This window comes from Alligator sinensis, unplaced genomic scaffold (assembly GCF_000455745.1).
Source record: "Alligator sinensis unplaced genomic scaffold, ASM45574v1 scaffold309_1, whole genome shotgun sequence".
NCBI classification, from domain to species: domain Eukaryota; kingdom Metazoa; phylum Chordata; order Crocodylia; family Alligatoridae; genus Alligator; species Alligator sinensis.
In genome coordinates, this window is record NW_005842080.1 from 595,988 (window position 1) to 608,172 (window position 12,185).

Below are 12,185 nucleotides of genomic sequence, written 5' to 3' on the forward strand. Positions count from 1 at the left end.
TTTGCCCTCATATACACACTGTGACAGGACTGGGCCACAGGGGTGGCCATGACAACCCCTGGTAGCTGTGTGGCTCCTGGCTGGCTCAGACTCTAATGTAGCCCTTCCTTGATTACTCGCTCACCATGTGTAATTCTTAATGAATACTCTGTCAGGGAAGCTGCCTGTGAGCTTTAGAGTGAGCCTGAATCTGTGTAAATCACCACCAGACCCCCTTCCTGGATCTCCCCTACTCTCAGTTTAGGCCTCAGGCTTAATAGGCCCTCTCAGCCTGTAGCCTTAAGGGCTCATTGCATGGCTTCGTTCTACCCTACACCATGCCCCATGCCTTGCGGGTGTTACTGTACTGTCATTAACTCTGTAAAGGTCTTGGCTTTATTGGCCTCTTCCTCCTATGCTCTCACTGGGCCCTTTAGCCCAGGCCCAGAGTAAAGGACTTGGCTTCTAGTCTCCAGCCTCCCTCACTGGGATTTCCTATCAGTCTCTGGTTGTGGCCACTCCTGGGCCTCAACCTGCTCCCAGGCCAGTAGAGATCTCCAGGCTGCCCAGCTCTGGCAGTCCCTGTCTGCAGTCTCCCCTAGACCTTTAGCCCCTCCTGGGCTCTGGCCCCACTCTCAGGCCAGTTGAGAACTCCAGGATCCCTGGCCAAGCTTGCCCTCCTTGGACTTAGTCTTTGCCAGTGACCTCCCCCCCCACCCCAACCTTTGGCCCCTCCTGGGCTCTGGCTCCACTCCTGGGCCAGTAGGGATCTCCAAGCTTCCTGGTCCTGGCAGTCTCCATCTAAAGCCCCTTGTGACAGGGGGCACACTCAGGGCCCCATCTCATGCAGGCCCGTCTACCTATCTCCATGGGGCAGTCTACCCAGTCTCTCCTGCCATGACTTTGGTGTTCCATAAACTGTTGGTATATTGCAGGAGACTGCCTGTTACTGCCCTGATGCCAGGGGTGCTATCTGCAGCTCCAAACCTCCTCTACATCATAACCCATGTCTCGCAAATGGCATCCAGATTAGTATTGCTCCCCAGTCTGAGTCTGGAGCAGACCCAGTCCAAAGATGGGCTCCACTCACCCACACATTCATACCACCTCCCCTCTCACAGGAAGCCTCTTACACTCCGCCCCCCTCTCACCGGGGCCTCTGGAATACTGCCATTACTGGGCCACATTCCACTGCCCTTGCTCCTCCTTGAATGGCTCCTCTTGGATCATCAGGCTTTGCTCCTCACATACTGGCCTTGCCACACAGTCCTTTGGTTCACACGAGTTCCTCTACTGTACGTGGTCCAGTGCTGTGCCAAACCCTGGGCTAATTCTGCTCCAAGCCCCTCACCGGGCAACTCTACACTATGCCCCACTCTGGGGTCTCCGTCTCAAGCTTGCAACCAACTTCTCACGGGCTGGCCCTTGCACTGGCCTTCAGGCTTACTCCCAGCATGCTCCTGGGACTGCATTTCAGGCCTACTCGCATTTCAGCCCTACTCAGCCCCCTCACACGCACAGCACTTTAGACCTACTCTAAATTCAGCCCTACCCCGTGCAAGGCCTCCCAATGCTCTACACACTACCCCCTCTGGGGTCTCTGGGATCTGCATCCCTGCTGGGCACCTACACGTGGGCACACCTGGTCCCCCACTACTCCCCTAGCTCTCAGAATTACCACCAGATGGTGGGGACTGGGGTTAAGGTGCCCCTACCTGCCTTTCGCCCAGGAGGTAACTGGGATGGCATTTCCTGGGGGCTCCCATGCCACTAGGAGCCCCAGCAGGCCACTCTTCCCTGGCAAGGTGCAGTTTTAGGTCATGCCCAGGATCAAGAGCCTCCTGCTCTCACCGCTCGATGTCCCATGCAGCTCAGACAGGTGATGTTTCTGCCTGGGCTAGCAGCAGAAAACTGCAGCCTTTATATACCTAGTGTTCCCAAAATGGCTGCCCTCAGCAGGCACCTGGTCGCTGCCTGCCTCTGCCCTTAAAGTGGCAGGCACCCAAAGGTGCACTGCCACACCCCTCCTGAGATACTGGCTCTCTGAGTAGGCTGTGAGCCTGCCCCAGCAGGGCTCAAGGCTAAACTGCCAATGTGATTTTTAAACAAAACACCTCTTCCCTCTGGCAGACACCCAAACTCTCTCTGGGCTTAACATAAAATAAGGAACATCTACCTGCACAAACAAGCCTTCCTCCCTGTCCCAGGCAGCTGTCTCCTATTTCCAGGCCTGCAGAGTCACTTACCCAGTTTCACTGTCACTTCAGGAGCCCTGCTGCCTTGTCGCTCTGCTGCCAGGAGCTTTTTCATAGCTTTCAGGGCTAGGCTGCCTGGACAGATGAGGCCTTGGGCTTATATAACACCAGCCCCACCCTCTGCTGGTCTGGTGACTCTCCAGTCAGCCCACTTGCAAGCTGCTTCTCAAGTTGCTTGCTCTTGTAAAGGGACAGGGGCACCAGCTGCCCTGTCACACACACCTTTACTCTTGTGTTAATGACAAGGAAAGAAAGAAAGTACTATGACCCAAGTTACCAAAAGCCTTACAGGCGTACAATGGAGTTGGCAGCTACTTAGTATTCTGTGCTTAAAAGATACTGTGTATTTTTAAAGATTCAGGTGTTTATCTATGCTGTCTGGAAAATTGGCAATATTAGTATTAAAATCATCAGGTGCTGGCATAATGTGTTGTGTGGTGTCACAAGTGAGATCCTGAAAAGGACTTTTATACGCCATTAAAATGTATGGTTCACTCTTTATCCGACATTCCTCCCACAGGGCAGCTACAACTCAAAAAAGCAACATTATCTTCTCTTTTTAATACTTTGCAAGATTACTAAAATGGAGCCCAGTCTCCAAAGCTACAGCACTCCCATCCATAGAACAGTTTAACACCAAAGTCTATACTGCCTATTACATGTCTAGAAGGCATTTAGGTAGCTTTCAGTCATTTTGTCAATACAGTGTCAGCAGTGGGTCCTGGGAAGCATAGGCTTGAGCATGTCTTGCCCACCTGAGTCCACTGAGGTACTCCTGATCTGTACACTCACTTGTGAGGCTGTTCCAGACTCATCCCCTGTGCCTGCCCTAGAGATCACAGAGAACCTGGGGCTGGGTACTGGGGACAAATCAGGAATAGCCAGAATGAACATCACAAAAAGATGTGACTTACCGTGTTTGCTAATCTGGACAACAGAGGGACGACACCATGATCTGTTATAACAGCTAAATTCTCTTCATCTTTGGCTATGTTGGTAATAGCAGCACACACGCTTGCTAAAACTTCTTTATGCTCTGATTTTAATAAATTGACTATCAGTTCCAAGCCACCAACAAAGGACCGAACCATTTCCCCAGCATCCTATGTACAAATCAAAAGAACCTGATTTTTAAAATTAGTCAACTTCATTTGATTCACAAATAAAAATATAAACATGAATATTATGTCAGAAATTCTGTCTGAGGAGGATTTTAGTAAGAGACACATGGTGAGAGAAAGAGCTAATTTAAAACCCATATTGGTTTCCATATTAAGCATAAACTATTTACAGGTAGCCAAGAACTCCTTTTGCCTTTCACATTAGATCTGATAGCTCATGACAAGGTGCCTTCTTATCTGCTCACACCAGTATAAATGAGCATTGAGAAATATTAGTGACATCATCTTAAAGAAGGTTACACCAATCATATCACTGAGTATCACACACAATAATATTGCTCTTTGGAGCATCTGATGTAGCAATTGAACATATTGGATGCCCTACATGGGATCTGGGTGATGAGCAAACAAGCTGTAACATACATAAAATAAGCTGAAGGATATACCAACAATATTTTGTAAAAATATAATGGCAAAATACTATTTTGTTTATTGATCAATGCAACTTTCCAGACAAATGTTATATATTAATGTATAAAACAGAGGGGAAAAAAGAAGTCTTGGCACAGATAAATGGAACTAACGGATATGAAATTCATTCTGCTGCCTTAGGCAAAAAGGAACGGCTCATTATGCGATAAAGTGCCTTGCAGCATGTAGTACTTAAAAGCATATATAACGTAAATCTAACAACCTTGCTTGAAAGCAAGCTCTTAAATGGCAGAATTATATAATCATTGACCAATGTTATACACCAGAGCTGCATTGCACTTCACAGTAAATGTAAAGTAAATATATCCATAATTTATCTGGTATGATGTTCCCCATATAATGTGTGTCCATTTCAAACAATCTATTTTTTAGCTTAGCTAGTAATGGTTAGAAACAATATCAGGAAAAGAGAGTATCTGCTTGCTTGTTATTCAAAGCTGTGAAAAGATTTGTGACTTGAGTTTATGAAACTGCTTCAGTGGGATAGAGGATAGGTAGACAGAGGATAAGGTGAGGATGCTCAGAACAGGTGGGATCCTAAAATATAAAGCAAACTTTTTGACATGAAAATTCTTCCTTTTCTTAAAATTACTGATCAAAGACAGCAGAAAGCTCACAGAGTAATACTTCTATCTGAAAAATCACTGACTACAAATATTATGCTGCCCTTGGGAAAGCTGAATGATCAGATGTAAGCTAGGGAAAGGAAGTAGGGGAAGGTTGAAACAGTTTTATAAAATGTTTCCTCTCAGTAGGTACCATGTAAGATGAGGTCTTCAGGATTTGGAAAGGGGTTCAGGTACTCAGAGACAGAAGGGTGGAGGATGGCTCCCTGTACCTGTCGAGAACATTGTTAAAAAAGATGACGCTGAACATATTTGTATTACTTTTTACCTGGCTTTCCAACTGTCAACTCTAGTTCTATCCCTTTGAAGTGATGTACTCAACCTCCATGGAAATGGTTTTGGCTATATGGATAGTTCTTGTATCTCTAGGATTTTCCTTCATGGTTTTGAAAGCTGTTTCATGAAGAGGTGATTAATTTGTCTCCAGCCCCACCAAATAATGAAATAATGTGTAGATTTCAGATTTCTATAGTTCATTTAGGCTTTTCCCCAGGTAACTGTGCTCTACACATCAAATATATACTGTGGCAAGAGTATATATTCTGCCTTTTGTGAAGCAGTATTGTAAAACTAGACTGATGAATACTGTATAAACAATTTAGTAACAAATAAGCGATCTCAGACTTAGAAATCCATTGTGAAGCCAGCTAAATATAGGGACAGAACCTTCAACCAGTGATGAAAAGCAGAGGGGAAACTGCAAAACCACATGTAGGAAAGTTTCCCAAATGTGATTGTGGGTGTAGTCTGGTGGTCTGTGCAAGAAAACAAGAAAAGTAAAGAAGCAGGAAATCAGGAGAACAATGAGCAGAAAGATGGGAAGAACTGTGTTTGGAAGTCTGTTATGGCAAACTGTTCTTTACAAGACATTTTGAAAAGGTTCTCTTTCAAAGAGATTTAAACAACAAACTTAATTTTTCTGTACCATTTAAACAAAACCACATACTTGCTTAGTATATTAAGGCTGAATTTGTTTATTGAATCCTATACTACTATAGGCACATGCCATATTTACTTTTGGAAGTTTTCCTATATTTGTACTAACAATGAGATAAAGGTTTTTACTACAGTATTAAGTATTTATTTTACCAAAGTCTGAAACTATTTGTTCATGATCTTTCTCTACCTCAATTTTCAAGTAGCCTGGGGCAGTTATGTCTGCACATTACTCATATAGCAAAACAAAATAACATTATATATACTGCATCTTCAGAGACCTCCTTTGCACTCAGTTTTCTGCTTGGATTAGAAATAAAATATACACACTTTTAAACTAATCAACAGGAAAGCTTTTTTAAAAGACAAACCCTTTGGGCTTGTCATCATCAAATGCTGGTGTATTAAGATTTAATATGACCTTCTATGCTAAAATCTTGCTGTAAAAATGACATTGTTTCTAAATCTTGGTTCTGCAGTTAGTTTGCTAATGGGGAATAATATGATTCTGACATTAAACATGGAGAAGAGAGTGTCAAATTTCAAGCCTAAGGCTAAACTACTAAACTTTATAAGATGTAATACACATTTATATACTATAAAATTCTAATGCATTAAGCAAACATAAATTCACTGTTGACTTTTTATTTTCTTTTTGATAAGTTAATACAAATATAAACTTTTAGTATTGTTCTGAAAAGCTTTGAAAGCATTTTAACATACAATTGTACTAAAAACTTATTCCATCTTCTAGATACAAGGGAAAATGCATCAACTGAGTTTACAAACTTATTCCATCTTCTAGATACAAGAGAAAATGCATCAACTGAGTTTACTACATTTAATTCAGAACTGACTCCACTACCTTTACTCATCTTGATGGTGTCTCATTGCTTGTATAGTTCTAAAGAGACTATATTTTTAAAGTAAATTGCTACTCAATAGGTGTGTCTACATGAGATGTTTACTGCAGTAGACTAATTAGCTCCGCAGTAAATGTCTCAATGTCCACACATGCAGGGCAATTTGACTGGAGTAAACTAATTAACTCTGTGGTTTTTTACTCCGCAGCAGTTCATGGGTAGACTCTGATGGGGCTGGCTGGGACATGAGGGTGCTTTGGTGCAGGGACTGCCTACTGGCTAGCCCTGCACTGGAGCACTCTTGTGTCCAAGTCAGTCCCTCTGTAGCATGTTGAGCTAGTGGGGAGCAGCTCCGGGCTGGCAGGCTGATCCCCAGAACACCCTGCCAGCTGGGGCTGCTCCAACCTAGCTCAACATGAAGAACTCCCATGTGCACATTCAAACAATCCACCTGGGAGCAATAAATTCTGGAGTTTACTGCTTCGCATTAATTGCACATGTAGACATTCTCAATGGGTGTGTCTACACGTGCAATTAATGTGAAGCAATAAGCCTCAGAGCAGTTTCAACTGGAGTAAACTAGTCCAGGGTGCAGCATCTATATGTCCACCCAGGACAGCAGCAATTTGAATTGGGGTAGAGCCGGGCTGGGCTGGGCTGGCAGGGTGTATGTGGGGGGAAAGGAGGTCAGCCCTGGGCTCTGGGTGGCAGCACTGGGCAGTGGAGGGAATAACTGGGGCACAAGGTGCTGAAAGTGCGGAGCTGTGTGGCTAGGTGGCAGACAATTTATGCCCACAGTCAGCATCTACACATGTGTTTAATCACAGTAAATTGCCCCAGTATAAGATAGTACTAACCCTGACCTGAGGGAAAGCAAAGCTGTCCGAATAGCAATATATTTATATTGTATCCTAAAAATGAACTGGAAGGGAGAGGCTTCCAGTTATAAACAAAAAGTAAAAACAAATATCTGGATTCAAGAGCTGTCATATTTATAAAACAGTGCCTGTTGCCTTTTAACCAAACATTTGAGTTTTTCTTCTTTCATCTTACTGACCCCAAGGAATGCCACATTAGTCAAGTTTAAAAGATAATGAGAAATATGCTAACTAATTAACATATTTTCACACTTTTGGCTCACTGACAGAAACAGAAATGCAGAAATCCTTGGAAAAAGACTCAGCCGGGGAAAAAAATTCTAACTAGAACAGAAAATACCAAAAGTATTGCAGGCTTTTGGGCACAATCACCCTTCTTCAGGCATAGGGAGTCTCTGCTGTTCTGAGACTCCAAGGAATGAAGTCTCAGAAGAGCAGAGATTTCCTAAACCTGAAGAAGGGTGATTGCATCCAAAAGCTTGCAAAGAACTTTTTTCCAACAACGCAGCTGGTCTAATAAAAGATATCACATCTACCCAAAGACCAAGACAGCTACAACCAAAAACCCAGCAAAAGTCTTGCAATATTTTTTAACTGATCTGCAGAAAAGATTTGAAAAATCATCTAACCTTGGGGTGTTTACCTCAAATGGACCTCTAGACCCTTTGAGTTTGGCCATCACCATATTACATTCCTATTTTTTTGTGATTATTATCACTGAGAAAAAAAAAGGTTCATCAGCCCTAAATTGAAACAGAGTACTTGTCCAGGCACTATTGCAAAAAATTCTTCTGAAATCAAATTCCTCTTTTCTTTCTTCCAAAGACAAAACTGTTCTCCTTATTTGAAAGATTCAAAACTAAATGCAATACTGAAAAAACACATTGTGTTTATCTTTAGAATTTCTCCATTTTTCAGATAAAAGTTTCTCCACTAAAAGTAAGTAGGATTTAATATTCAGAACATCTTAGAAAGCTTTAGATGTCAAAGTTAATTTGTCAAATCTGATTGCTTTTGCCCAAAAATGTGATGGTATGGTTGTGCAAATAAACGTTAATTATCAAGAGTCATCTTTAGACTACCTTTTCTTTAATGATGGAAACTATCCATTTTTACACTCTACTGCCAATTTCATGATTTATCATTTTAAAACACAATCCAATATATAAAATTCAAAATTTTAACTTATACAAAAATACCACAGGTACAGTACTATCCTTCAGCTGTTTAGTAAAACAGGCAGCACAGTATTTATATACGGAAATATTAATTCATTTTTCATATTAAATAACCCGCCACTACTACTATTCACTCAAATAGTTCTGCAGCTAGGGGCAAATTCTGTCCCTGCCCCTAAAGTCCTCAAAGAAGCAGAACCAATGAAGTACCACTCTGCAAGACAGTACAGAACGCCAGGTCATGTGCACCTCTGCCAATCTAAGATGGGTATAGGGCTGAGTAGTGGCAGAGACCAACCTGGCATCAACTCACTGAGGTAGCAACAAATGTAGTGCTACCATATAACAATGAAGTAGTTCTACTCTTGCTCTGTAGCATGGAAAGGCAGGATTCTTCTCCTCTTGACCCTTCAGGGAGTTGATCACACAGCTAATAATTTGTGATGAGTGTTGCTGCCCGTAATTTAGGCATCAAGACAAACACCTTAATTAATTGAACAGCCTAAGTAAGCACACTGTGCCCTACAGTGTCGTATGAAGACTGGTGGGATTGAGGAAAATAATTTCCTTCTCAGGCAACTTCAAAGTTGCTAAATAAAGACCCCAGTTGCCTTTGTAGCTGTTGCTTTTCTTCTTCCCTTTGCCCTCCCTTTCCCATCTCCTAAGACACCATCTGTACTCAAATGTATGGCCCTCCGGGAATCACACTCCTGGGTGAGCTCCTTAATGCTGCCGCAGAAACACCGAGGTCAGGTCCTTTGTGGATGTTCAGGAAGGGTCATGTTTTGCCTTAGGGCTTCTTGTAAAGCACCAAGATATTTGAAGTATGAGAAAAGAAAAACAATGAATATAAATGGAGTGATTGTACAGTGACCCATGTGCCTTAGCAAGCTCCTGTTTCATCAATAAAATTATTAGCTAACATATTTTACTCGTGTTTATCTTCTGAGATAGCGATCACTAAAGTGTAGCTTAATACTTAGTGTCAATAGTTGGGGGAACTACATGAATGTAACACCAAAAAGATGTAGATGTCAACCTAAATAAAGTACCAGGTATAACAATATATTATAAAAAATATTTTTATTACAATTCATGTTCATCTCCTTGCCCTCTCAAATACAACCTTCTAATGTATGGATGGTTATCAGAATTCCTCTCAATTACACCCTGATTCATGGAATGCTGTCAGAACTGTAGTCACATCACACTCAACTGTCTATGGTGGCAGCCAAAAGAAAATAAAAAATAGCATGAACTACAAAATATGCTCTATTCCAACCATAAATTCTGAGGTTAGATTCAGTAATAACTGGATGGAATGCTGTAGCCCACAAGATGCTGGAGGCCAAATTAGGCGATGTAAAATTTCATTCCCAACTTTGAAATCTATGGTAGCGCTACAGAAGAGAAGATAAGGAAGAAAAGAAAAGAGGAAGAGGAAAGGAAGGGAGCTGGGGATAGGATTAAAGAGGAAAAAAGGGAGGAAGTTGAGATCTAGTCTTGGTAGTCTGCCTAAAAAAAAAGATGTAAAAAAATCTAATTAAAAATGTACAGCAGCACCCTGAGAAGCTGCTGATTAGTGTGAGTAGCTATTATAAATTAGGTTTTGAGTAGAGTTAGTAAACGATTTTGGATGGAAGAGTATTACCTCAGAAAATATTGTTTCATTGGAATCAAAACCTTCCACAAGAACATGATGATCCTTTCAAAAGTTTCAGTAGAAGCCAAGCAGGTATGAAGGTTGAATGGTCAGCTAAGTTCCTGCCGACTTGCCAGCCAGCCAGACATTTGGTGAGTAGGCTGCCAGGCTTTCTGAATTATCTGGTTTCTAGTCCTCCCAAAATCACTGGCTTCCTACCTAATCAGCTGCTTAGAGCTTATGGCTGTGTCCATACAACCAGGGGGATGCATTTGCAGCACCACAAATAGTAGTGGCACAAATTTGTGCAGCTACTTTGCTCCAGTGCACATGCCTGCCTGTGTGCTTTGCAGCAGGACACATTGTCCCACTGGTCCGTGTGCAGCACAGGGGGCTGGCTGGGGCACACGGTGCCTCAGTGTGGGGCTAGCCTGCAGGCAGCCCCCATGCAGAGGTACCCTGTGCCCCAGCCAGCAAAGGAGTGGCACGTGGAAATGGGGGAGCAGGCTGCCCTAGGCTGGCTGCTTCCCTGTCTTGAGGAACACTGTGCCCCAGTCAGCTGCTCCATGGCTGGCTAGGGTGCAATGTGCCTCCGTATGGGGGCTCCACATGCCTCAGCACATGGGTTCTGCAGTGGAGACCCCACACTGAGGCACATGGAGACAGGGGAGCAGCCAACCCAGGACAGCCTGCTCCCTTGTGTTGAGGCTCATTGTGCCCCAGCTAGCCAGGGAGCAGCGGGCTAGGAAACAGTATGCCTCAGTGTGGGGGCTCAGCAACATACATGTCTGCATTTGTCCCTGCACTTGCCACTTTGGCATGCTTTGCACTGCTTTTTCTTTTTCAGGGTTTTTTTGCTACTTGGAAATCCTGGTCACAAATTTTGCCCCAGCCCTACAAATTTGCAGCGCCACGCACAGTTTAACATGGAACATATGTGGTTTGTGGCACCACAGAGATTTGCGGCACCACAAACTGCATGTCTGCACGTCCAGATTTGGCCCATTGATCCAGCAATTCCCAACTTTCCCGGCTGAGGGAAAGGTGGATAGGGTCCTCAAAAAAAAAGGTTTGGGCCCATCATCACTTATGCCTTCAGTAGGTTTCTGCAGCCGGCTGCTGGGGGAGCCCTGGTTGGTGATCGGCCTCTAGTGCCCCCCCAGTATTAGGAGGCACCAGTCGTCCATGGCTCCAACAATTCCTAGGCTCCTCTAGGCTCCCAGGTAGCTCACTGTGTAAAGAGGTTCATTAGGCTGGGAGCTATCATAAGTGGTGGGGCAAAATATTATTTGGGGGGGCTGAGCCCTGTTTGACCCCCCCCCCCGCTCCCTCCCGCAGGGCTGTTCTGGGGCCAGTGCATGCTGGTGCTGTATGCAGCAGTGGAGGAGTGGCTGCATGCCAAGCAGTGCCGGGTGCTGCAGGATGGTGGCACTGTGGTGCTGCTGCTGTCATCGGCCACCTCAAAAAGTTTTGTGGGGGGCTAAGCCCCGTTATTCTTGACCTTCCTCTGCCTACGCTGGGCTCCCAGATTCCCAGAGCTGTCCATCCTCTCCAGCTATGTGCCTGGCAGGAACTGGGCTGTCCTTCTGAAGGCCTGCTGGGGAATGGGCACTCCAGGCACTTGTACATGATGATGTCATGATGTAAATGTTATGAAAATGTCCCTTTGTGTGGCTTAATGGCATCATACATTACACGTATACGAGTTTCAGGGGTTTAAAATGAGTTTGCCTAATTGCAAACTAAATGTAGTTTAGTTTGCAATGCTGGAACTTGGAATGTTGCAGCCATTAGTCAGCTCACACTGCGCCTGTGGGAAAGGTGGATAGGCTCCTCAAAAAAAAGGTTTGAGCCCATCACCACTTACGCCTTCAGTAGGTTCCTGCAGCCGGCAGAATGCCTGGGGCCAACTGAGAATGGGCTGGCTTGCCTGTGGGGCAGTGTGGGGAGGTGGCAGGAGGGCGGCTGGATGTGTTGGTGGCCAGAGAAGGTGGAAGGGACAGTACACAGGGCGCAGTGCTGCCTGGGCGGGCTGCTAGCTTCCCCGAGCCTGCCCCTTTCCAGCACCCTGTGCACCATCCCTGTTGCCTTCTCTGGCTGCCGGCACACCCACCTGCCCTTCTGCCACATCTCTGCACTGGCTCAGGGGCAAGCTAGTCCATTCCTGGGTGGTCCCAGGCATCCTGCCAACCACAGAAGCCTGCTGAAGGCAGAA

The 12,185-nt window shown here is 44.5% G+C and overlaps 1 protein-coding gene across 2 annotated transcripts in view; it reads right to left on the bottom strand.

The window, feature by feature from the left end:
- Window positions 1-12,185, bottom strand: part of ARMC4 (armadillo repeat containing 4) — a 192,148-nt gene that overhangs the window by 42,483 nt on the left and 137,480 nt on the right. For both annotated transcript variants that reach the window (XM_025204423.1, XM_006023779.3), the window contains one exon: window positions 3,149-3,337. In XM_025204423.1, coding sequence (XP_025060208.1) covers window positions 3,149-3,337 — 189 coding nt within the window. The remainder of the gene's footprint in view (window positions 1-3,148; window positions 3,338-12,185) is intronic.